Source organism: Taudactylus pleione, unplaced genomic scaffold (genome assembly GCF_031769625.1).
Source record: "Taudactylus pleione unplaced genomic scaffold, aTauple2 ptg000188l, whole genome shotgun sequence".
NCBI classification, from domain to species: Eukaryota; Metazoa; Chordata; class Amphibia; order Anura; family Myobatrachidae; genus Taudactylus; species Taudactylus pleione.
The window spans coordinates 5,495,449-5,517,279 of record NW_028284590.1 but is presented as its reverse complement, the minus strand read 5'-3'; the positions used below and the strand labels follow the sequence as shown (position 1 = coordinate 5,517,279).

The window sequence follows — 21,831 nt, the reverse complement described above, 5'->3', positions numbered from 1 at the left end:
TCTGGGAGTGGCCAGCCCAGAGACTGCGTGGAGTGGACGTACGCAGTCTGCTGGGCTCGCAAACCGGGCAGCCTGTGTAATTTTGAGGCTTACTCAGCAGGCCGTCCGCCTTGCGCCATCCACCATCGCAATCACGGATGGTTGCGATGGTGAATCCAGCACTGCGTCTCATTGCTGAGATCGCAAATGCAGCAGGGGGTGTCGTATACCTCCTGTTGCATTTGTATGATTTCAAGGATCGCATTGCAAAGTTGCCTTCGTGAACGGTTCTCTTCAGCGTCATGTATGTCTGTACTGATATTTTCAATATCAATACAGCGTGTGGCTTTATTGAGTAACAAATTTATTTTAAGAAATCTGTATGTGTTGTGTATATATGCCCCCACTTTGTCTAATTGATGGGAATCCTTCCGTAGCACATTGTTTTGTTCATTTTATCATCATTATTTCATTTTAAGCTGCAAAATCCAGAATGGAATCCAGATTTCGGGGAACCAGTCTTTGTTCCAAGTTGGGGGGCATCTGTAAGTGGAGCCCGCAAATTTCTTATCGCATACAATATAAATCTGCTGAGTACCAAAGAACTGGCTCATCGCATCGCACTGAACATTCGTGAAGGTGGCCGAGGGAAAGGACAGGTGAGAGGTAGAATTAATTTATAAATGATTTATTAGATAACTATAAAGAAGGTGACTAGAATCGTAGCAGCGCCCCAAAATATCAAAGACCCAAGTTCATAACAAATTTTATCTACATCACGTAATATTCTTAAAACATTTCTGTTTATATCAGTACTGATGTTCTACAACAATGTAAACAGATCAAATAAGGTGATATAAATAAAATAAAGACCTAGCGCAGTCACAGGGGAAAAGGAGGGGGTGCAAAAATTAGGGGCTCCCTTACAGCAGGGAGGGGGTTGGTTTATAAAACAGTGATTCTTTTACAACAAAGTGGGGGTTGGGTACTGGTAGGATTTTAGACTACTGGGGGGGGGGGGGTCTATTGCCAATGGGGGGTGGGAAGTGATTTTAGTGTGTGTGTGTGCTTCAATAAATAAAAAAATTAACTTCTGAAACTATTCAATTAAATAAAAAAAAAAACACTACAATTTCTGACTGGAAAATGATCAGTTAAGTGGTTATTTGAAAGCTGATTGCTGTTAGTACCTCTAAAGGCCCCCATACATCAACAATCGATTGTGGCAATTTGCAGATGATTGTGTATAAAAATCTGCAATGTATGGGCTTCACAGATCGCAGATTGCAACTAAAAAGTGATTGAAATTGGTAAATCAGGTTGTCCAAAATGTTGGATTTCACAGATGGATTGGGGCCAGGGCCGGTTCTACCGTTACGCATGGTACGCAGCTGAGTAGGGCACCACATAGTGGAGGGCACCTCAGCTGCGTACCATGCGGGTCACGGGCAGACTGTGTCTCTGTGACACAGGCTGCACCCTGTGTGTAGCGCTGACAGGATGTGTGTTTGTTCTAATTAGCAGCCAATGAGAGTCTGTCAGACTCTCATCGGCTGCTGCGCCCACTGCTGGAGCCATCTTCCGGCTCCCGTACTGGGTAATGGGAGAGACGTCATGACATCTCTACCATAGTGCAAAGCGGCCCGGGAGGACGGACGGAGGAGCTGATAGCGGCAGGAGCGGGGTTTCAGGTAAGTGGGTTTATTTTTATTACGTGTGTCTCTACTGGGGGAAGGGGTAGTACTGGGGGCACTACAAGGGGGGCTACTACTATGAGCACTACTAGGGGGATTACTACTGGGGGGGCTACTACTGGGGGCACTACAAGGGGGGTCTACTACTGAGGGCACTACAAGGGGGGGCTACTACTATGAGCACTACAAGGGGATTACTACTGGGGGCACTATACGGGGGAATTACTACTGGGGGCACTATAAGGGGGAATTACTACAGGGGGGGCTACTACTGGGGGGGCTACTGGTGGGGGCACTACAAGGGGGAACCTCCACTGGGGGCACTATATAAAGGGCAATACTGGGGGTACTGCATGGGGGGGGACTACAACTGGGGCCACTGTTTAAAGGGCACTGTATAAGGGGTAGCACTACTGGGGGCACTGCATGGACGGGGGACTACTACGGGGGGCCACTACTGGGGGCACTATATAAAGGGCACCACTACTGGGGCCATTGCATAGGAGGACTACTACTGGGGGCACTATATAAGGGGCTTACTACTGGGGGCACAAGGGGCACTGTAAAAGGGGCACTGCATAGGGGGGCGCCATAAAAAAATATACTTGCTTACCAAAAAATTTGGGTTAGGGCCGGCCCTGATTGGGGCTGTAGATTGCTAGTTTATGGACATGATCAGCAGATTTGCAGACCGTTACTAGTAAAATGGGGAGCCTTTCAAGATTGGCAGATCTGTGTTTGCTGAAAATGATCTGCAAATCACTGAAAAAGATCTGTAATGTATGGGATTGGGAAATCCTAAAATCGGACAACAAATCTTCAAATTGTTCAATTGTGGTTTTCAGTTGGCTGATGGCCTTATGGCTGCAAGCTGGCAATTATATCACGCTAGTCCCTAATGAGACTGTTCTTTTCCAGAGAAAATAATTTAACTTTATAAATTAAAATGATTTCCTGTCTTGCCATCTTCCTTTACCTCTACTCCCAGCCTGGACGTTTGAAAAAAGTGCAGGCCATTGGCTGGTTTCTCCAGGAAGAGAACTTGGCGCAAATATCTGCAAACCTCCTGGATTATGAGATCACTCCCCTGCATGCGGTATACGAGGAATCTCGCAAAGATGCCAAGGTATCTGATCTCTCTGCTCTGCTGTTAGGCTCCCTGTTCTGCAGAGTTTCCCATACTCCGCTATTACAGTCCAGGTTTTAAGGATATCAATGCTAGAGTCCAGATGGTTAAGTCACTCTAAAAGGCAAGGTTTAGGAATTTAAGAAGGGATCCCCCGAGCACCCCATAAGCTGACGCAAGTGTCATGGGTGTATGCAAAACCAGCAAAGCTTGCCGCCAGTTCTTGCTTTCGTGCCCACCTCTGAATCGGGCCCGGAGTATGCTACTTTGATGAGCGTCATTCACTGAGTTCTGTATTAAATATACTCTGAGGCTATGGGCCTGATTTATTAACAAGTTTTATCATTCACAACGAGTGATAAAACTTGTTGCATATGATAATAGTGCTCCAGCCAATCGGCTCCCAACTGTCAACTGTTTGGAAAATTGACAGTTGGGAGGCGATTGGCTGAAGCACCATTTATTATCACTCTCTGTGAATGATAAAACTTGTTGATAGATCAGTCCCTGAGTATTATAGAAAAATATAGAAATAGTCTATTGGTACAGGTAAACGATATTCACAAAAAGACGCATTTCAATTGACTGATAAGTGATAAGAAATACTCTGCTTTTGAGTGTCAGAAGCCGATTGTGTCTTATTTTTCAGGCAGTTGTCAAAGCAGACCTGAGCAGATGATGCTTCTTCTCTTTCTCGGTTGAATCTCTACGAACAAAGGGAAAACGCCTTTCTAACATACTGTGCTCAAGATAACTAGTGAAACTGGAATAATGTCCCATAATGCTCAGTGTCTCCTCTGTGTTCATCTAGAAATGCAGGGTCTTGTTATATTAAGGTCTTGTATGACCTACAAAGGTCAGTTAGTTGGCCATGCTGTGCTGTTACCATCACTGGGCCTCATAGGATATCCGCTACTCATGCTGAAATCACAATTTACCTCTTTACCATAGGCTCTTTACTGTATGGCCTTCACCTTATATTATGACACTATTTTGGCAAAATTGACAGTAATAATTTTTATCCTTTTCAATAGGTATATTTCTGTATTCTTATTATTATTTTTATCCCCACCTCTAAAATTGGTGTATTTTCTATATGGCAGGAAGTGCTATGCAGAGCCGGCCCTAGGCATAGGCAAACTAAGCAAATGCCTTGGGGCATCCAAGCCCACCTAGGGCCGGTGGTTTTGGGCAGGCACTGAGGCACCTAACTGCTGGCTGGGGCAGCTGTTACCGCTGCTGTGCAGTGTCCACTGTTTGCTTGCCGCCAGGCCCAATCGGAGCTGTCAGCTGAGCTCCGATCAGGCCCAGAAGCAGCAAAAAAAGAGGGGGCAGGCAGCGGCGGAACGGCTGGTTGCAGGAGTAAGGCACCTGGACGGTGGGGCTTTGCTAGTGGTTAAGTGGCCAACAACACTTCTCTCCAAGCTTTCAGCCCTGATCAGGCAGCTCAAAGCCAGAAACAGTGGGCTGCTGCTGTTGGGGACAAGAAGGTCCAGGGATGCTGGAGCAGAGTAACAGACTCTGCACTGTGGGGGCAGTGAACAAAAATGGCCACTGGTTACTGGAGGGCTGCTGCACATGCCCAGCCGCAGTAGCTCCTCCTCCCATCGGCCTTTGCAGAGTTCCTGCCAGCGCCACCATCACAAATCCCAGTGAGGAGGATTCAGCAGGAGCTGCAAAACAGCAGGGATGGACGTACACAGCCAGCCAGTTTTAAAAAGTGGCTGTGTTATTAAAATGTTGTTTAAAGTCTGTTCAGCATGTCGTGAAGGGTGCTGAGCTGACTGCTGTGAGGGATGCTGGCCGGGTGATAGGTGTTGGGTGTGGCCGTGATCTGTGCTGCTGGGTGAGGGGTGCTGTGCTAGGAGAGGGCAGAGGGGTTCTGTATGAGGGGTGCTGTTCTGGGTGAGGGGTGCTGGATGAGGATTGCTGTGTGGGAGAGGGGTATTGTTGGCTTCCTCTGTGATCTGTGCTGCTAGGTGATGTTTGCAGTGCTGTGGGTCTTGGTCAGAGGAGGAACCAGTGACAGTGCAGCTGGTACGTTGCACCGACCGGGGTCTGCCGCAATGCAGGAGCCCACAGCAGTATAATGAGTCTGACTAATTTTGCACTGTTCACCACTGCTCCACGGGCCGTGACCAAGGCGGATGCCTGGGTAGTTGTATGTCTTGTGCATTTAGCACGTGATTCTTTAAAAATACAAAATAAACCATAAACGAATGTGTTATTTTAGGTGTCCATGTATCAGGGACGTGCGGTCAGGGTAGGCAGGGGAGACCGAGCCTCCCCATATCATGCTGTAGAGCTTTGATATCAAAACCGGTTTTTATACATGTGTCTCCCCGACCATTGACCTCACCGCACGTCACTGCCGTGTGTAAACACAAAGCTTCAATTATATGATAGGGGGCACCAACAAAAATATTGCCTAGGGCAGTGGTTCACAAACATTTTTGAATCACAGCGCCCTAGAGTATCGGCATTGTTTTCAGGGCACCTGTAACTTTAAGATTGTTATTGAGAAATTCCGAAAAAAATGAAGTTTAGTGAAGTAAATTGTGCTAACCTGTCATCCTTAGGGTCAGTTATGTGGTGGTGGACATGTTTGTGCTTCTGTTTGCCCACATACTGTATTTACATTACATTGACCATAATTTGATTTGGTGGTGGACCACCAACCTGAGGCACCCCTGCAAGTGTCCCGAGGCACCCCAGGGTGTCACGGCGCACAGTTTGGGAACCATTGGCCTAAGGCACAAAATTGTTTAGGGCCGGCTCTGGTGCTATGGATGCGTTGTGCAGATTATTGTGATATAGTAACGTACGCCATCTTGTTTCAGGAACTAAACCTTCCAGTCATTGGCTCTCAGTTGGTGGGATTGATTCCTCTCCAAGCTTTATTGACTTCCGCAGAATATTATATCAAGGAAGAAAAGTTGTTCATGCTTGAAGAGGAACACAAAATCCGTCTGGTAACTTTCCTCCCTTATTTATACAACACCTTTTATTGCACTAAAAACAGAGACCTTCCACTAACTCTGATTGCATGCCACACTTCATACGGTTGGGGTTGGGGATGTCCTCCACTACTTAAAATCGTGAAAATACAATGTCAAACATATAATCCAGATGCCTGAGACTATACAAGCCTTCAAACCTAACCTGTGACTCCCTGAGGAACTAAATTCAGTAGACTTCACAATTTGTGGGTTCACTGACAATTAATGCACTGGTAAATTGCATTATAACTTAATACAATTTAATAATCTTTCAGGACTTTAAGAAATCATTCCCACAACCATACTGTCTGTCTTCCTACAGATTTTTGCATGACTGAACTATGTGACCTTGTTTTGTAGGTAATTAACCGGCTTGGATTGGATTCTCTGGCTCCCTTTGAACCTTGCAAAAGAGTCATTGAGTATGTGGAATTTTGTGCACCTAACATACTTGTTAATTATGAAAATAAGTTGACTTCATTCATAGTCGCACTAGATTCTAATTCGGATTTACACTGCTATACTTTATCCTGCTATACTCTATCCATGTTCTCCTCTTATCTTGTATACCTGTGTTTTCCATTTCCTGTTTTGTCACATACACTGTCTGTCTCCCAGGTACCTAGTCCAAGATGGCGTCTCTGGGGCACTTGTCACGCAGACCCTGAGAGGGTTTGTGCACAGTGTAAGAGCACGAAGTGCTACTCCTGGCGGTGGCTCTGTCTCTGCTGCAGTGTCAGCAATGGTGAGTACTTTTGTGGTTTGATGGGTAGGAGTCACTGAGTATTTTTAAAATGTCCCTATCATCTATATCCACTGGAAGCAGCCATTTTGTGATAGGCAATGGCCAGAACTGGCCACTAGATCAGTAACTGACAGAGCGACCCTGTGAATTGTAACTACATACTAGAGGCTCTACTGGCTGGACGCACCACTTGTGGCCAGAGACTCCATAGTGGAGACCAAGGGGCCCATTTATCAATCATATACTCAGTGTGATCCGGGTGCATTGCTAGCTTGGTAAATATGACTGGTTTGCAACGTTCACAGAAACCTTTGTGGGTTGCGGCTGCTGTCGGAAATGGCGGGACCACCGCAGAGATCTACTTTTATCTCTCCATAGCACATCTGGGCTATGCTTAATATGTGCAGGTACCTGCTTCGGGGAATATGCCACAAATCTTTTATGATAAATTGGCCCCCAAATCGCTATCCTCGACTCCATCCTCCGCCAGCAGTACTACAGGCCCCATATGCCAGGGGAGCTGTAAGAAGCGTCCTAAGGATGCTACAGGCGGCACTGCTGCATAGATTCTGGCTGCGGGGTGCCATTCTAGGCACCCCGCTAGACAGATGAGGCTAGCAGAGGAAAGCTCAGAGGGCCAGACCAAATGATTCCGCTGGCTTTATACGGCCCCGGGCCTGAGGTTCCCAATCCCTGGCTTACAGCATTGTTCCTAATACAGAAAAACTGAACTGTCAATATTGCACAATGTAAGCAGCTAATCATTGCAATGGCCACATTTACTGATTTTAGTTTCGTAGTGGTTAATTTTTACAACTAATTGATATGATCGTTGTTTTATTCAGTGCTCCCCTGCCCCCCTGTGGAAAAAGGTGCCGGTGCTCTCCTAAAGCTACAAGTTGATACAATAAATCTTGTATCTTCTATACTGTTATCATGTCTTCAGACTCTCTTGATTTTATTAATTCCTGCAATGATTTCACTGATTCATTCTTGTTTCCAGAGCGATTTTAAAAGCATTAAAAATGATACATTAATAAAGTGCTGCTACTATCAGTGGCAAACGCAGGATTTCTAGAGGGGGGGTTTCCAAATGCTTGATTTTAGAGTGAATGTGGCCAGTCCATGAAGAGGGCAGAATTGGTACTCAACCAGTTTTATTATGCATCATACAAAGTGTATTGTGTATCATAATTCCAGCATATACAGGACCAGTGATCACAGTAACCCATTATATGCGACAGTAGGGTCATCCTTCCTGAGCTGGATGTTTTTATTTTAGATGTGGGCACCATTCCAGTCTATTGGAGCAAGTTCAGGAGTCTGGGGGAGCAGCAGAAGAACCTAGCACTGCCCTGGACATATATATACATATTGGGCTCTATAGCAGTACATCCCTAATAGTGCATGTTTTCGAGATCTCTGTGGTGCACGTTATTTATTATTGTCTGATACATGTTAAAAGATCCACAGGTGGTGCTAATTATTCCATTTGTGATACTGAAAAGAACACGCAACACTAGCAAAATTCTATTCTAGTACTATTTCTACTGTGGTCATGTGTGCTGGAAGGAGTGCTTCCAGGCAGACGGAAGCCCCCCCCCCCCCCTGCGTTTGCCTATGACTATGTTAATCCCTCACCTGAAGTTGCGTCTTAGTGTTTCACAGTAGACTCCACAGTAGCGGAACATGCTAATTTCTTTCCTTTGGAAGAGAGTGGGGGCATTTCACCATGTTATCTAATTGTAATGCTTCCCTTCTAGGGGGCAGCACTGGGCTGCATGGTGGGTCAGATGACTTATGGGAAACGTCAGTTTGAATCCCTAGACGGCTTGATGAGAGAATTGATTCCTCCTTTCCATCACGCAGTGGATAATTTGCTGGACCTGGTAGATGCAGATTCTAATGCATTTGGAAGCTATATGGTAAATGCGGTCTTGGTTTGCTCTGCTCTCATATTGTTGAAACATACAATCCTCTAAACTGTTAGTTTGGGAGGTTAAATCTTATGGTAAATTTAAGATGTCCGACCTCCCGATCCATTGAACGTACACATGGAGCTAGACATAGCTCAGTGTGTATGGGGGTTGCACTGCTCGGATAAATGGTCTGTGGATAGGAAAGTTTCTGATCTGCCGAGTGATCGGCATTATGTGTACCCACCCTTGGGGTTGGTGAAATGCCCAGAGCCATTCTCTGTTGGAATGCTGGTTAATAGTACAATATAAACATACGACTAGGAGGAGATATACTAAGCCGTGGAGAGTCAAAGTACCAACCAATCTCCTAACTGACATTTTTCAAACACAGCCTGTAAAGTGACCGTTAGGAGCTGATTGGTTGGTGCATTATCACTCTCCACTTTATCAATTTTCAAAGCTTAGTACATCTCCCCAATAGAGAGAAAAATATTCAGAATGGGAATTGCTGCTTGCCAAAAGATAGAACAGCAGATTCATATCATGCCTGTAAACACTCTATACTCTTTGTATAAACACATTGGGCCCAGTGCTCCATGCTATAACCATTTCGGTATTGTCAATTTGTCACTTTTATTATCAAATAGATATAAATTAGAAACCAACATCTAATGGTGCATGCACACTGTACGATATCTATGAACAATATATCGTTCATATTTATGCGGAGAACAACCAATGTTGCGCGTCCCCGCATGAACGATAACTATATCTATGATCGTCCGTACATGCAGGCCAACTTGCACAATATTGTCAACTTTGCCTGTTCAGAGATGTGGCTGGATGACTTCACTGAAAGATATATTTGAAAGATATCTTAATAAGTCGTTGCTGGTACAGATCGTACCGTGTGTATGCAGCTTTAGGTGTTGCTGGTACAGATCGTACCGTGTGTATGCAGCTTTAGTCGTTGCTGGTACAGATCGTACCGTGTGTATGCAGCTTTAGTCGTTGCTGGTACAGATTGTACCGTGTGTATGCAGCTTTAGGTGTTGCTGGTACAGATCGTTCCGTGTGTATGCAGCTTTAGGTGTTGCTGGTACAGATCGTACCGTGTGTATGCAGCTTTAGTCGTTGCTGGTACAGCTCGCACCGTGTGTATGCAGCTTTAGTCGTTGCTGGTACAGCTCGCACCATGTGTATGCAGCTTTAGTCGTTGCTGGTACAGCTCGCACCGTGTGTATGCAGCTTTAGTCGTTGCTGGTACAGCTCGCACCGTGTGTATGCAGCTTTAGTCGTTGCTGGTACAGATTGCACTGTCTGTATGCAGCTTTAGATTCTGCAGCGCATCATGAGTTTACATTTCCCTTTAGCTGAAAAGCTGCTGCCTGGGACCATTTAACTGTAGTTTGGCCTATTACAGAGAAAATGAATGTGTAATCCTGTCACTTTGTGCCTCAACAAATGCATATAATACTGCAATAATGTATGTGGACTATAATATGTTGTGACTGTATTTGGGGTTTTTCCTTTGCTTCTCCTCATATTGTCTCTTATTCTCAGGCTGCTCTGAAGCTCCCCAAAAACACAGAAGACGAGCAACAGAAGTGAGTTTCCCTTTAACTAACTTCTGGAAGGACGGTGTGTGTGTGTGTGTGTGTCCAATTGTGTGTTTGTACAGCTACTTAATTTGTGTCTCAGTTTCCCACATTTGTAAGTACTGTATGTGATCAGCAGCTGGCCACAAGGAGGCGCCCCTGCTAGTACTGGGCCTAACTGTAACTAATCTGAGTACATGTACTGGCTCCTATTTATCTAGTTTTTTTTTGGTTAAAGTGAGCATTAACTTTGTTACCAAATAACAGACTCTTATGTTCTGAAATGAAGAAGTCACTTGGCTGTAATTACTATGTCGCTTGATGCATTGTGGCACTGGACTGGGGTTATATACCCGTAATTTGCAAATGTACATTTGCTTTCTGTATATTTTCACCAGAGTGATCAAATTCAATTATGGATTGGTCGCTGTAGGCTGTCCCACATTGTTCCTTTTTTCGCTGTAGGTGAATAAGCCCCATACTGCACTGAACATGGGTTTGGATATCTATTACTAGTGCTGGATAATAGAAGTGCATAATACACAAGAAGTGTTTGGTCTTTACCTCTTATTCTGAATAACCCCCCCCTCCCATTGCAAATAATTTGGTACTGTAGGTCTCCTGTAGCACTCAGATGTTATCCTTTTGTGTGTTCTAATGTGCAAGCCACAGGGAGTAGGGGTCTGCTCCTTGCTGATGGTTGTCAGCTGCACACTTTACTCTAAGGAAAGTTCTGTCGCTAGTACTAGCCCAGCGCTCCTGAGCTTTGCTGCACCCATGGTGCCTGCCTCTTGTCTTTGCTCTGCTCTTCCTCAGGCAGTGGCGTAACGTGGGGGTGTCACGCGGGGTACGTGCCGCCAGAGGTGTTTGTTTTGGCAGCCAATGAGAATCAGACTCTCATCGGCTTCTGCGCCCACTGCAGGAGCCGGGCTGGAGATCACTCATGAGGGTTGAGCTGATTTCCCCTTTGCGCTAGGGACCTCGCCACAACAATACAGTATATTCCCCCCTCTATGTCCACGTGGATGGTAGGGAAGGATGTTAGACAGTAGCTGATGACGGTAGGGTCCTCTCCGCGAAGGGAATCTAGACACTACCCACTCATGAGCTCTACCTTCTGGCTCCCGTAGTGGGTGATGGGAGAGACGTCATGACGTCTCTAATAGTGCAGAGCGGGCCGGGAGGACGGACGAGCAGGAGCGAGGATTCAGGTAAGTGTTTGTGTCTTTTATTTGTGTGTTTTTATATAAGGGGCACTGCATAGGGGGCCTACTACTGGGGGCACTATATAAAGAGCACTGTATAGGGAGGCAGGGCCGGCTCTAGGGGTGTTCGACCAGTGCGGTCGCACAGAGGCGCCACCCACAGAGGGCACACCCCTCCCCCAACATCCCGATTTCAGCAGAACAGTACTGTCCTCCTGTTCCACTCATGGGCCAAAGTGGCCAGCAGGTGGTGAAATCGGAAGGTTGGGGACCTCCACCGCCGCAGCTGTGCGCCAGTGCCGGAGCCCGGAGTCTGAATGGATGATGTGCACGGCATCCATTCAGTGACGGGAGATGGGCTGGGGGAAGCCCAGCTAGTGAGGCCCCTTCAGCCTGACGTTCTTTGGGGGCGTGCCATGCGCCACACCTCCAAATGTCATATAGGGGGCGTGGTCTATGGTAATTAGGCCACACACCCAGTTTTGGTCACGTCTGCTATGACGCGAGCGATGTCAAGGCATACTTTCAGGAGCTGGCACAGGGTGCTCCGAACCCTGGAGCCGGCCCTGCAGGGAGGACTACTACTGAGGGCACTGCATAGGGGGGCTTCTACTGGGGACACTATATAAGGGGCACTGCATAGAGGGGACTACTACTGAGGGCACTGCATAGGGGGGGGACATCTACTGGGGACACTGTATAAGGGAGACCACTCCTGGGGCACTGCATATGGGGACCACTACTAGCAGCACTGTATTGGGGGCACTGTATATTGGGCACTACTACTGGGGGCATTAAGGTGCATATGGAAAGGAATGTTCCGAGAGTGATAAGAAACGGTGGTGCGTCATGTTGACACAACCCCCCATTTTCCACTGGCCACACCCCCTGTGGAATGTGACCACAACAACTTTTTCAGTGCACAGGCCCTCGCACATATTTTGGGGTGGGCTCCGTTTATTTAACTTGCCCTGGGTTCCAAATACCCTAGTTACGCCACTGCCCTCAGGACCCTGCTTACAGTAGACTGTACATTAGAAACTAGTTATACCAATCTCCTTCTGCCACCTGGCCTGTACAATATCTTAGCCAAAAACCACTGTATGAATCTGTGTGACCTTGTCTGAGCCAGTCCTGTGTAATCTCTCCATAGGCGTTCTGCGGCCCTCCAGGATGGCCTGAAGGAGGCAGTGTCCGTGCCGCTAAGTCTGGCTGAGAAAATCAGCACTCTGTGGAAGCCTCTGTTGGAGCTCTGTAAACACGGCAACGCTGCATGTATGTCTGACTTGCAGGTACTGACCACAGCATTAAATGCCCTCTACAATATTAATAACCATATATTTTTTTTGAATAACATGTATATTGACCTCTGTATAGTGACCCTTCTCTGGATATGTGATATAACAACAATATTTAAGTTGTGTGGGATGTTTAATTTTCATTTTTTTTAGTACATTAAACTGACATTTTCTAGTTACTTTTGTACTCTACTCACTTTCTATCCAACAGACCTTCTGCTGTGTTCTACTGCTGGTACAGTATGACCTTCTATACCACACCATGTATACTGCACTAGTTTGTGCTTTCTTTATGGGCGGATGTACTAAGATTGGCATCGCGACGTGGTACATCCCACCTCTCTGTGTACATACTGCGGGATGTACCTAGGAATGCGATTTACATCTCAAAGGACAACGAGGGACTTCCTGGTTTAACACCCAGAAGTCCCTCTATCGTCCTTCTGCGCATGCGGGGGGTGATGGGAGGAATCCAATAAGAAGCCCATAAACTTCTATTGGGTAATGACACCTGAAGATGGCATTACCCACCGGGACGAAGCACCAGAATGTATCGCATTCGGTTTAGTACGTCCTGCCCTATGGCTGAAGGATGCTGCAATCACCCTCTTCTAGTCACGTTTTAAACATCTGATTGTAAACAATAATAACTGCATGGCAAAAATCTTAAGTTTGGTCAAGTTATTAATACTTTTACATACATCCACTATATAGTTGCAAATGTGGTGGCAAGTCATGCTTGTCCGGGAGACTCTAGGGAGACTGCCAGTTTTTCGGGTAGTCCCCCAGACCTCCGGGAGAGTGGGTGGATATCACGCTCACTTCTTGGTAAAGTGGGCAAGATGGTGAGTATAATACTGGGCATGGCGGGGCCAATATGATACACATTGCATAATTTTGGTTCTGCCTAATGGTAGATGTGCAATTTGTGGGATTATGCTGTGATAGGGAGGGGCTTTATGACCCTCCCCTGTCCCCTCATTGGCCAACTGCAACTCCTCTCTAAGCTTCTCCTGGAGGGGAGATAAAAGAAAAAGTAGGCAAGTATGGCTAAGGTATTAAATCCTTCTAATGGTTCTAGTGATATGTTATATAATAAATGCTATAGAAATACAAGTATTTATTGCTTTACACATACCTCAGTGTTAATAATTTTGAGTCTGTGTTGTCCACTATGTGCGTGCACAATATCCAGTCATGTTAAGGCCCCCATACATCTGCCACTGATCGTTGCGATGTTTCGATCCTGCAACCCGGCATCGCAGGATTGCTTAAATCCAACATGTTGGATTTCACAGATATGGCGATGACTATCAAAATATGATCGTGATTGGCAGGTCGGTGAAATTTAACATGTAGAATTTCACCGATCCTGCAACGGATCGCGGAACATCGATGGCCGGCATTTCCGACCGGCGGATTGGCGTTTCTGATCACACCACATCGCGATGATCCGTTGCAGATGTTTGGGGGCCTTAACTTTATTGCCTGCCTTGTCCACACACACCTGACAGTGAGTGTTTCCTAAACCTAGTCCTCATGGAACCCTTTCCAGATCATCTAGCTTGGAGCACAGGGGTGTTATGGGCCCCATACATCTGCGACGGATTGCTGCGATGCTGCAACCCGGCATTGCAGGATCGCAGAAATCCAACATGTTGGATTTTGACGATCGCGATCGAAAAATTATCGCAATCGTCAAATCGGGGACATTTAACATGTCAGCGATCTGGCGACGGACCGCTGAACATCGATGGTGGGCGATCGGAAATTCTGATCGCATCCCTGCATCGCGACGATCCATCGCAGATGTATGGGCACCTTTAATTGACTTAAGGTGCCCAAACATAGCGTGGTTTTTTTTTTTTTTTTTTTTTTTTTTTTTCCTCGATCTGGCCGATTCCAACACATTGGAACAACAGATCGGGTAAAAAATGCCCAAATCGTGAGTCCCCACTCACGATACGATGCACACCCCCGCAGGTCGCACATCGCATCTTCAGATCTGCCGCGCAGTACGGCAGATCTGACAATCTAGACACAAATGCACTGTTAAAAACTCTGGCTGCAGGAGATCGGATGAAGATTGGACAGCATATCGTATGCATATCGTGTTCAGAGCTGCCGGGGAGAGTTTCAAGGGAAATTGGACACATTGCCGGATCGTGAGTACATCGGTATGTGTGTGGGCACCTTTAGGCAATAAGATATACAGATTCTTCCTGAGGATACCTTTTATAAAGAGAGAGAGAGACTCATTCAGAGGCGGTCGTTAGTTGCAAGTGGTCGCACTGAATCAGGGCGACCGTTTGCATCCTGAACGACCGCCTCCTTGTCGATCGCTAAGCTGTGGGTTAACACCCACAGCTCTAGTGACCGACATGGTTGATGGTCGCGATGGTCAAGACCATTGGGTCTTACGACCAGACCCTAAGGTTGGGTCTGGGCACTCGTAAGCCCCAGGGAGCTTCCTGCTCTGATCGAGCAGGAAGCTCCCCACTGACATCAGCAATGATGTCAGTGGGGCTGCCCCCAAACTGCAAGTGTTCTGGTGGGAACGCCTCCGTTTGGGCAGGCACGCCCCCTGCCCCCCTCCCAAACGGGGTGAGCTGTCACTCACCATCGACAGCTTGCCCCGTCTGCTGCGAGACACCTAGCGAATGAGCGTCCGTCGCTAGCCGGCTCCGTCGTGCGCATGCCCAGTGGGGCAACATCGAACTGATCGCGCCCCCCATTGGCTGTGCGCCGGGCTGAGGGGCACACAGTGCCCCTCTTATCCAGCGTGCAGTGGCGCTTTGCAGTGCTGCAAAAATGATTTTTTAAATGTTTTTATTTCTTTCTAAGGGGGCGTGGCCACACCTCTCGCGATTAGGCCACACCCCCTGTCACCTGGGCCCGGCGTGGCTGTCGGTGGCCCTGTACATGAAGCCTGTATGTCGGCTTTAGTAAATATACTCTTAGTGTTTTTGCATCATATGTCACAACAGGTAGAGGTACCTGTAATTTTTTTTTTTTTTTTATTCTGAAATCTGCTGCAGACACTTATGGTGCATACACACGGTCAGATTTTTCCTTCAGATATGAACGATAAAGATTTAAAAATCGTTCAGTCGTTCATATCTGAAGGAAAATCGTTCATATCTAACATGCCTGGACGATCAACGATGCGCGTTCCCGATGGTCAGATAACGATTTCTGACATCTGATGTGTTTGCAGTCAGACTTGGACGATTCCATTCATTTTAATGCAGTCAAAAATCGTTCAATTGTTCAAATCGTTCAAAACGTTCAAAACTTTGGTAAAATCGTTCAAATCGTTTAATCGTTCAATCGTTCATCTGACAAATCTGACCTTGTGTATGCTCCATAACTCTCAGTGCCCTAGGCAGTTAGGATTAGTAGTTTTGTTTTAAAGGAATTGGTATTAAGTCGCAGATTGTAATACTAAAATACTGTATGCTCCGCAGTATGGCTGGCCCTTGCACTTTTTTTTTTTTTTTTTGTGTGTGTGAGTTATCATCCGGTTGTGGGTTGGCGTATTTCATTCTTATATTCTCTACCTTTTTTTTGCCAGCTGACAATTTCTTTCTACTTTTTCATCAGGTGGCCGCTAAAGCTTTAGAAACCGGAGTATTTGGAGCTTATTTTAATGTTCTTATCAACCTTCGAGATATAAAGGATGAAGAGTTTAAAAGACAGGTAATAAGTGCGGAATGATATATCTACAGCAGAGGTTGCAGTAAGGCCGGATTGAGGTGTGCGTTGGGCCCTTGGGAAACTAACTTGTGGGGGCCCCTACCAATAAAAAAAAAAAAAAAAAATCATGCTCAAACATCCAATCCCTGCCTCCCATCGTGCCCCCCTAAGACTAACTTACCTCGCTCTGTCTCCGGAGTCTGACTGGTGTCTGACTGTACCGTAATTACCACAAGTGGGGGCGGGTAGAGAACTGGGTACCTCTTCTGGCTCCCCTAACAGGTTACAACCATGTGGGGGCCTCTGGGCGACTGCACCTATTGCCTTGCCTATAATATGGCCCTGGGTAGTGGGCTGTAGTATTGGTCTTTGTATTTTAAGGTATGTGTCCTCAAAGTGATACTTTGGATGCAGTGTGCCCTCTCTGAGGGCAATGTCCTGATGTGTTTGGCATTGTATGCATAGGCCTATTGAAGTGCTCTGACATTTACAACATTTATCATATATATATTTTTTTTTTTTTCAGACTCTCAAGAAAGTTTCTCAACTGTTGGATGAGGCGAAAAATTGTGCTCAATCTGTGCTACAAATCAGGGATGCAAATGAGATCTAATTAAAATAAAACGGAGTAATCTGTAGCCACATCTATGGGAGTGCCCTCTGTGCTCATTTGTGTGTAAATAAACTTTAGCCAGCACAACAGGTGTCCACGGATATATTTTTTGGGGGGGAGTTTCAGAACTACGTAGCCTTAACACGTGCACTGATGATGGCAGTGCCCATAGGCTCAGGGTTTTATTTCATTTTTGTTTAATTTCTTTTGACAAAAGCTTTGCATATTCTGCAAACTTTTTGGGTGTTGGATGAACATTGTTGCATCAATAACCTTTTCCAGGTGCATGAGGGGACTGAATTCAAATAAAGTATACTTAAACAGTCATTATTTATGTATATAGCACCACCGGTTTACACTGCCCTGTACAGAGCGCATATACAATTTTACCTCCAGTTTGTTCCTGCCCTGTTGGAGATTAGTCTAAATTTACTAACCTACAAGTGGTCACACACATACAGTACGTGAACACTAGTGTTAATTAGTTTGTGTTACTTGGAATACGACAAACCTAACTGTATGTTTTTGTTGTGGAAGCCAGAGCAGCTGGATTGAGAACACTTAAACTTTACACAGATCTTCTATGCCTGGGAATTGAACTCATGACATCAATGCTGTGAGGCAGTAATGCTAACCACTACGCCACCATGAATGCCTCACTGATAACAGTAGTAGTGCTTAGGATGGTAGTTGGGACTCTGGACTGTATGGGGTCCCAGAACTCTACTTTCAGACGCAACATAGCAAGTATGTGTTATGCTGGGTGAACACTGGCCAATCAATTGATCAGCCAATATATCTGCTGGCCGTCAGCCAGTGTGTACAGGCAATATGTTTGTGAACGACGTAGTTCAGACATATCGCATTGGCTGTGCTGCACAGCCGATGGGACAGATATATCTGCAGCCATGTCTGTCCATCTGCAAATGTGTACGGGCGGTCTGCAGCTGCGGGGAGGAGGGCGGGACCCGCAGGCAGAAGCAGATGATAGCCGTTAAGTGTGAACGAACGACCATTCTCTTGAGATTACTCGATCTGCAGATATATCGTTATAGTGTGTGCCCAGCATTTGTGCAGGGGGTGTGGTACGCACAGGCTTCTGGATCCAGGGGGGCCCAGGCCCGGCGACAGGGGTGGGGTGGGGGTGGAGACTAAGGGGACACCCATACCTGGCCCCAAGGATCAGAGGGGCCCCGACGATCAGGAACAGAATAAACGTCGGGCCCTGCTGCTACCCCAGTCTTGTTGATGAGCTGCTGCCCCCTGCTGTTGGTGGGATTACCGGTGCCTGGTGCTGATGATGAGAGGAGACCCCGTGACTCACAATGCTTCCACCCTAGCGCGCACTGGCGCTGCAGATAGGGTTTTTTTTTTTTTCCTCTAAGGGGGCATGGTCATGCCCCCTCAATAGTAATGGGGCCTGGTCTTGCTCTCTATGGCCCAGCCGGAGAGAGCTGCCAGTATGTCGGCAGATATGGGGGAAAAGAAACATGCTCAATGTAGGTGGTGGGACAGGTATGCATTAAGCACCACCCAGGGTTGAATGTACTTTTTTAGCAGCTGAAGTTTGGTCTGAAACCTGGCCAAAGGCCCCCATCTCCCCATATATGCTTGGATCAGGTGAACATGGACTGTGGCTATCACTCCTAGATAATCCAATGGTTACCACATGGGCTTTGAACTTGTGGAGGTTTCAGTCCAGCTGCTGTATCTGTAACCACCACAAGGTTTTAACACTAAGGGGCCCATTTATCAACGAGATTTATCATACGCAACAAGTTTAAAAATTTGTTGCGTATGATCAATGATGCTCCAGCCAATCAGCATCCAACTATCATTTTTCAAACAGATGACAGGAGCTTATTGACTGGAGCACCATTATCATACGAAACAAGTTTTAAATCTCATTACATATGATAAATCCTGTTGATAAATGTGCCCCTTACATTAAAGCTTTTGAGATGAGTGAGGAACCGTAATTGATTTTCCAGGAAGATTGAGGTTCCAGGACAGAATTGTGCATTTTAAAATGGTGGCTTGTCTGCTCTCTGTGCTGGGGCAGACTTGCCGATAATCTGGCTGCCTCTTCCTAGAGGAGGCAGCCAGGTCGGCACAGTGGGGTTGGCGAGACGTGAGTTTGGGGGTGGGGAGGAGGTATGATCGCTACATCACGGCCCTGCCCCTGCTACACAGTGCTAAGATTACCAGCATTGTGCAGTAGGGAACAAGGTAATGGTGACGCCATTCAGCTTGAATCGTGACATCAGCTCCACCGGACCGCCCACTCATACAAGGGGGGAGCAGGCAATTTTCGGGAGACTCCAGGCTGCAGACCCAGACATAGGCAAATGCCTAGGGCATTTGGAATGAGTTGGGGCATGCATTCCAAACCTAGGACTGGCTCAAATTGACAGTGGTGGGACCAGAACAGGTGGACAACGGCAGCACCTCTGCTCTGGCTGTCCTACTGCAATCGGAGCTCTCAACTCCGCTCCGATTGGGCAGCAGCTCATACAGCCGGCAGCAGTGGGAGCAGAGACAGTGGGGGCAGTAGGCACTAATAAAAATGGCCACTGGAAAAGGGCTGTTGCGTATGTCCAGCCACAGTCTCTCCTGTTACCATGAGCCTTTGCAGAGTCCAGCAGGCTGAGCCTGTCTGCTGGGAGAAACAAAGTGCCGAGCTGAGCATAGAGTGAGGAGTGCAAGCTTGGTGGCTTCAATATCTGCATAGTCTAGGCAAGCTGACGTGACAAGGTTGCAGTTTTATTGGCCGGGTGAGTATGTGCAGGGAGTGTGGGGCGGTTGGGGTGTGTAATAATGTGTGACATAATGTGTAAGGGGCATTACTGTGTGACATAATGTGTAAGGGGCATTACTGTGTGGCATAATGTTTAAGGGGCATTACTGTGCGGCGCACCCTGTCCCTGTTGGAAATATGGGGGGTGGGGACGCCAATGCATTTGCTGGCACAGGGCACCAAAATGTCTAGTTACAGCTCTGTGGATGAGAATTGCTGTGGGTGAGGGGAGATGGGTGCTGTGCTGGGTCAGAGGTGGAACTAGCTGCGGTGCTAGGGGTGGCACAAGCCAAAATTTTGCCTAGGGCATCAAATTAGTTTGGGCCGACTCTGCCTGGCCGTTCCAGGAGAGTTGGCAAGTAAGGTGCTGGGGACCTGTCATTCACAGTAGACTGCTCCCTGCACTCTGTTGAATAGTATTGTTCATTATTTGAGCAGATTTCAAGCCGCTCCTGACTTCTCACATGTATATAACCCACTGAACAAATAGGTCCTAGCGGTGTTCCCTGGCAACTGCAGATTTGCTTATTATTCTCTGTGACACCTGAATCATCATTAAATGGTCTTGTAACAGGTGATGGGTGAGTATTTCAGCTGCCAGAGAGAGTCCCCATAGATCCTCCACTTGTCTCACCCATGACATAACGTAACAATGCATGGTAAAGTGTTTATTTAATTAGGACCATGAAGGTAGAAGCCGGATAATTATAAGAGCAGTAATAAGCTAAGGCAATTATAAATTAAAATAACAGTGCTTTGCAGCATAGAAGATCTGTGTTTAATTATACCCCTTTTAAACCGGAGCTAAAACCCGGGTTTTTGAAGGGTTAACCCGGGAAGCTCCCTGGTGTAAAAGGGGAGAGAGTTGGATCGCCGGGTCGAGTGACACGGCAATCCAACCCAGGTAACTAGCAGGGTTTAACACGGGCGTAGCAGGAGCCATCTGCCGCAGGAGCCATCTTCGGTAAAATAAAAAAGGTCCACTGCTGGCTTCTCAGATCCGCTGCTCAACCATCGGGCATCTAAGCAACTTTAAGGTTGTTCAGAATGCTCGCCATCCCTAAGCTGCCGGGGCCAGAGAATCTGCATCCAGGGGCACAGTCACTGGCTTTGGCACGCTCGCAACACACCTTTGGCACGCTCCCAGCTCCACCCCCTAAAGCCTGCAGCCTGTCAATCAGGCTGCGGCTAGCTCCACGCTGCAGCCACAGCACCATCCCGGCACATGCACACTGCATCTCTGGAGCCTTTGCAAAGAAAAAAACATCTTTCAATTGCGACCAAATCGGGACTGCGTCCGGGTCTGAATCAGGCCCACAGTCCCTTTTACATCCAGCCACTGCAGAAAAGGAGTGTCTTGAATCACAAGGACTCTGAGGTACTGAAAAGCATTATCTGCTCTCTCTTTCTCTGCTGGCATCTCTTTAATATTGCCTGCTGTGGCTGGGCAGTGTAGTGCTGCAGAACTGACTCTTGCAATTCTCTAAACGTCTCTGTTCCAAGCAGAGGCGAAACGGCTTCTCAGCATGGGTTTCTAGATGTTCCTTCCAGAGAACAGAAGGCTAAATAAGCCTGGAGTAGGTTAAATCATGAAGCGAGGGTCTGAATTGAGCTGAGGTTACATGTTGCTATTCTAGCTTATCAGAATGGAGGGGAGTGGTTTAGACCTTCTCTATTTAAGTGATTTCTGCACAGGGTTAGGCCTCTTTGTAGAAGGACAACCCAATGTGCTTTTTCTCAAGGAGCAATGTGATTCTTTCTGTGGGGGAGAAATGTGCTTCTTTCTATGGGGAGCAATGTTATTTCCTCTGAGGGGGAGCATTGTGTTTTTTTCTCCGTGTGGGGGAGGGGGCAACTGACTGTGTGATTTAGAACAGGAAACAGGAAAACAGCAGTTGGTTTTGCTGTTCTTAATCCTATGGTTATGTTAATGTCACTTATACATGAGGTAGTCTTTTCATTTGAGGTCATGTCCCTTATTGTGAGGCAATGCCCCCTTTCTGGGGTGCGAGCAAACTTACAATCTTATACTTGTTTGAGGGGGGGAGGGGTTCATTTTGACTGTTCGCACTGGGAGTCCCAGCCCCTAGAAACAGCCCGGAGGTTGGTCTAGTCTCCCAGACATTCCAGGAGACTAGGCAGGTATGAAATAGGCCCCTATT

The 21,831-nt window shown here is 46.8% G+C and overlaps 1 protein-coding gene across 3 annotated transcripts in view; it reads left to right on the top strand.

The window, feature by feature from the left end:
* The window catches only part of FTCD (formimidoyltransferase cyclodeaminase), a 33,660-nt gene extending 16,288 nt beyond the window's left edge, over window positions 1-17,372 (top strand). Inside the window, exons 5-15 of one of the 3 annotated variants that reach the window (XM_088476432.1) lie at window positions 459-638; window positions 2,662-2,799; window positions 5,640-5,771; window positions 6,159-6,220; window positions 6,417-6,543; window positions 8,307-8,468; window positions 10,026-10,069; window positions 12,419-12,557; window positions 12,775-12,798; window positions 16,167-16,262; window positions 16,786-17,372. In XM_088476432.1, coding sequence (XP_088332558.1) covers window positions 459-638; window positions 2,662-2,799; window positions 5,640-5,771; window positions 6,159-6,220; window positions 6,417-6,543; window positions 8,307-8,468; window positions 10,026-10,069; window positions 12,419-12,557; window positions 12,775-12,798; window positions 16,167-16,262; window positions 16,786-16,872 — 1,191 coding nt within the window. In that variant the 3' untranslated portion in view covers window positions 16,873-17,372. The remainder of the gene's footprint in view (window positions 1-458; window positions 639-2,661; window positions 2,800-5,639; window positions 5,772-6,158; window positions 6,221-6,416; window positions 6,544-8,306; window positions 8,469-10,025; window positions 10,070-12,418; window positions 12,558-12,774; window positions 12,799-16,166; window positions 16,263-16,785) is intronic. The other 2 variants (XM_088476430.1, XM_088476431.1) reach the window with 2 other exon arrangements.
* Window positions 17,373-21,831: the final 4,459 nt, after the last annotated feature.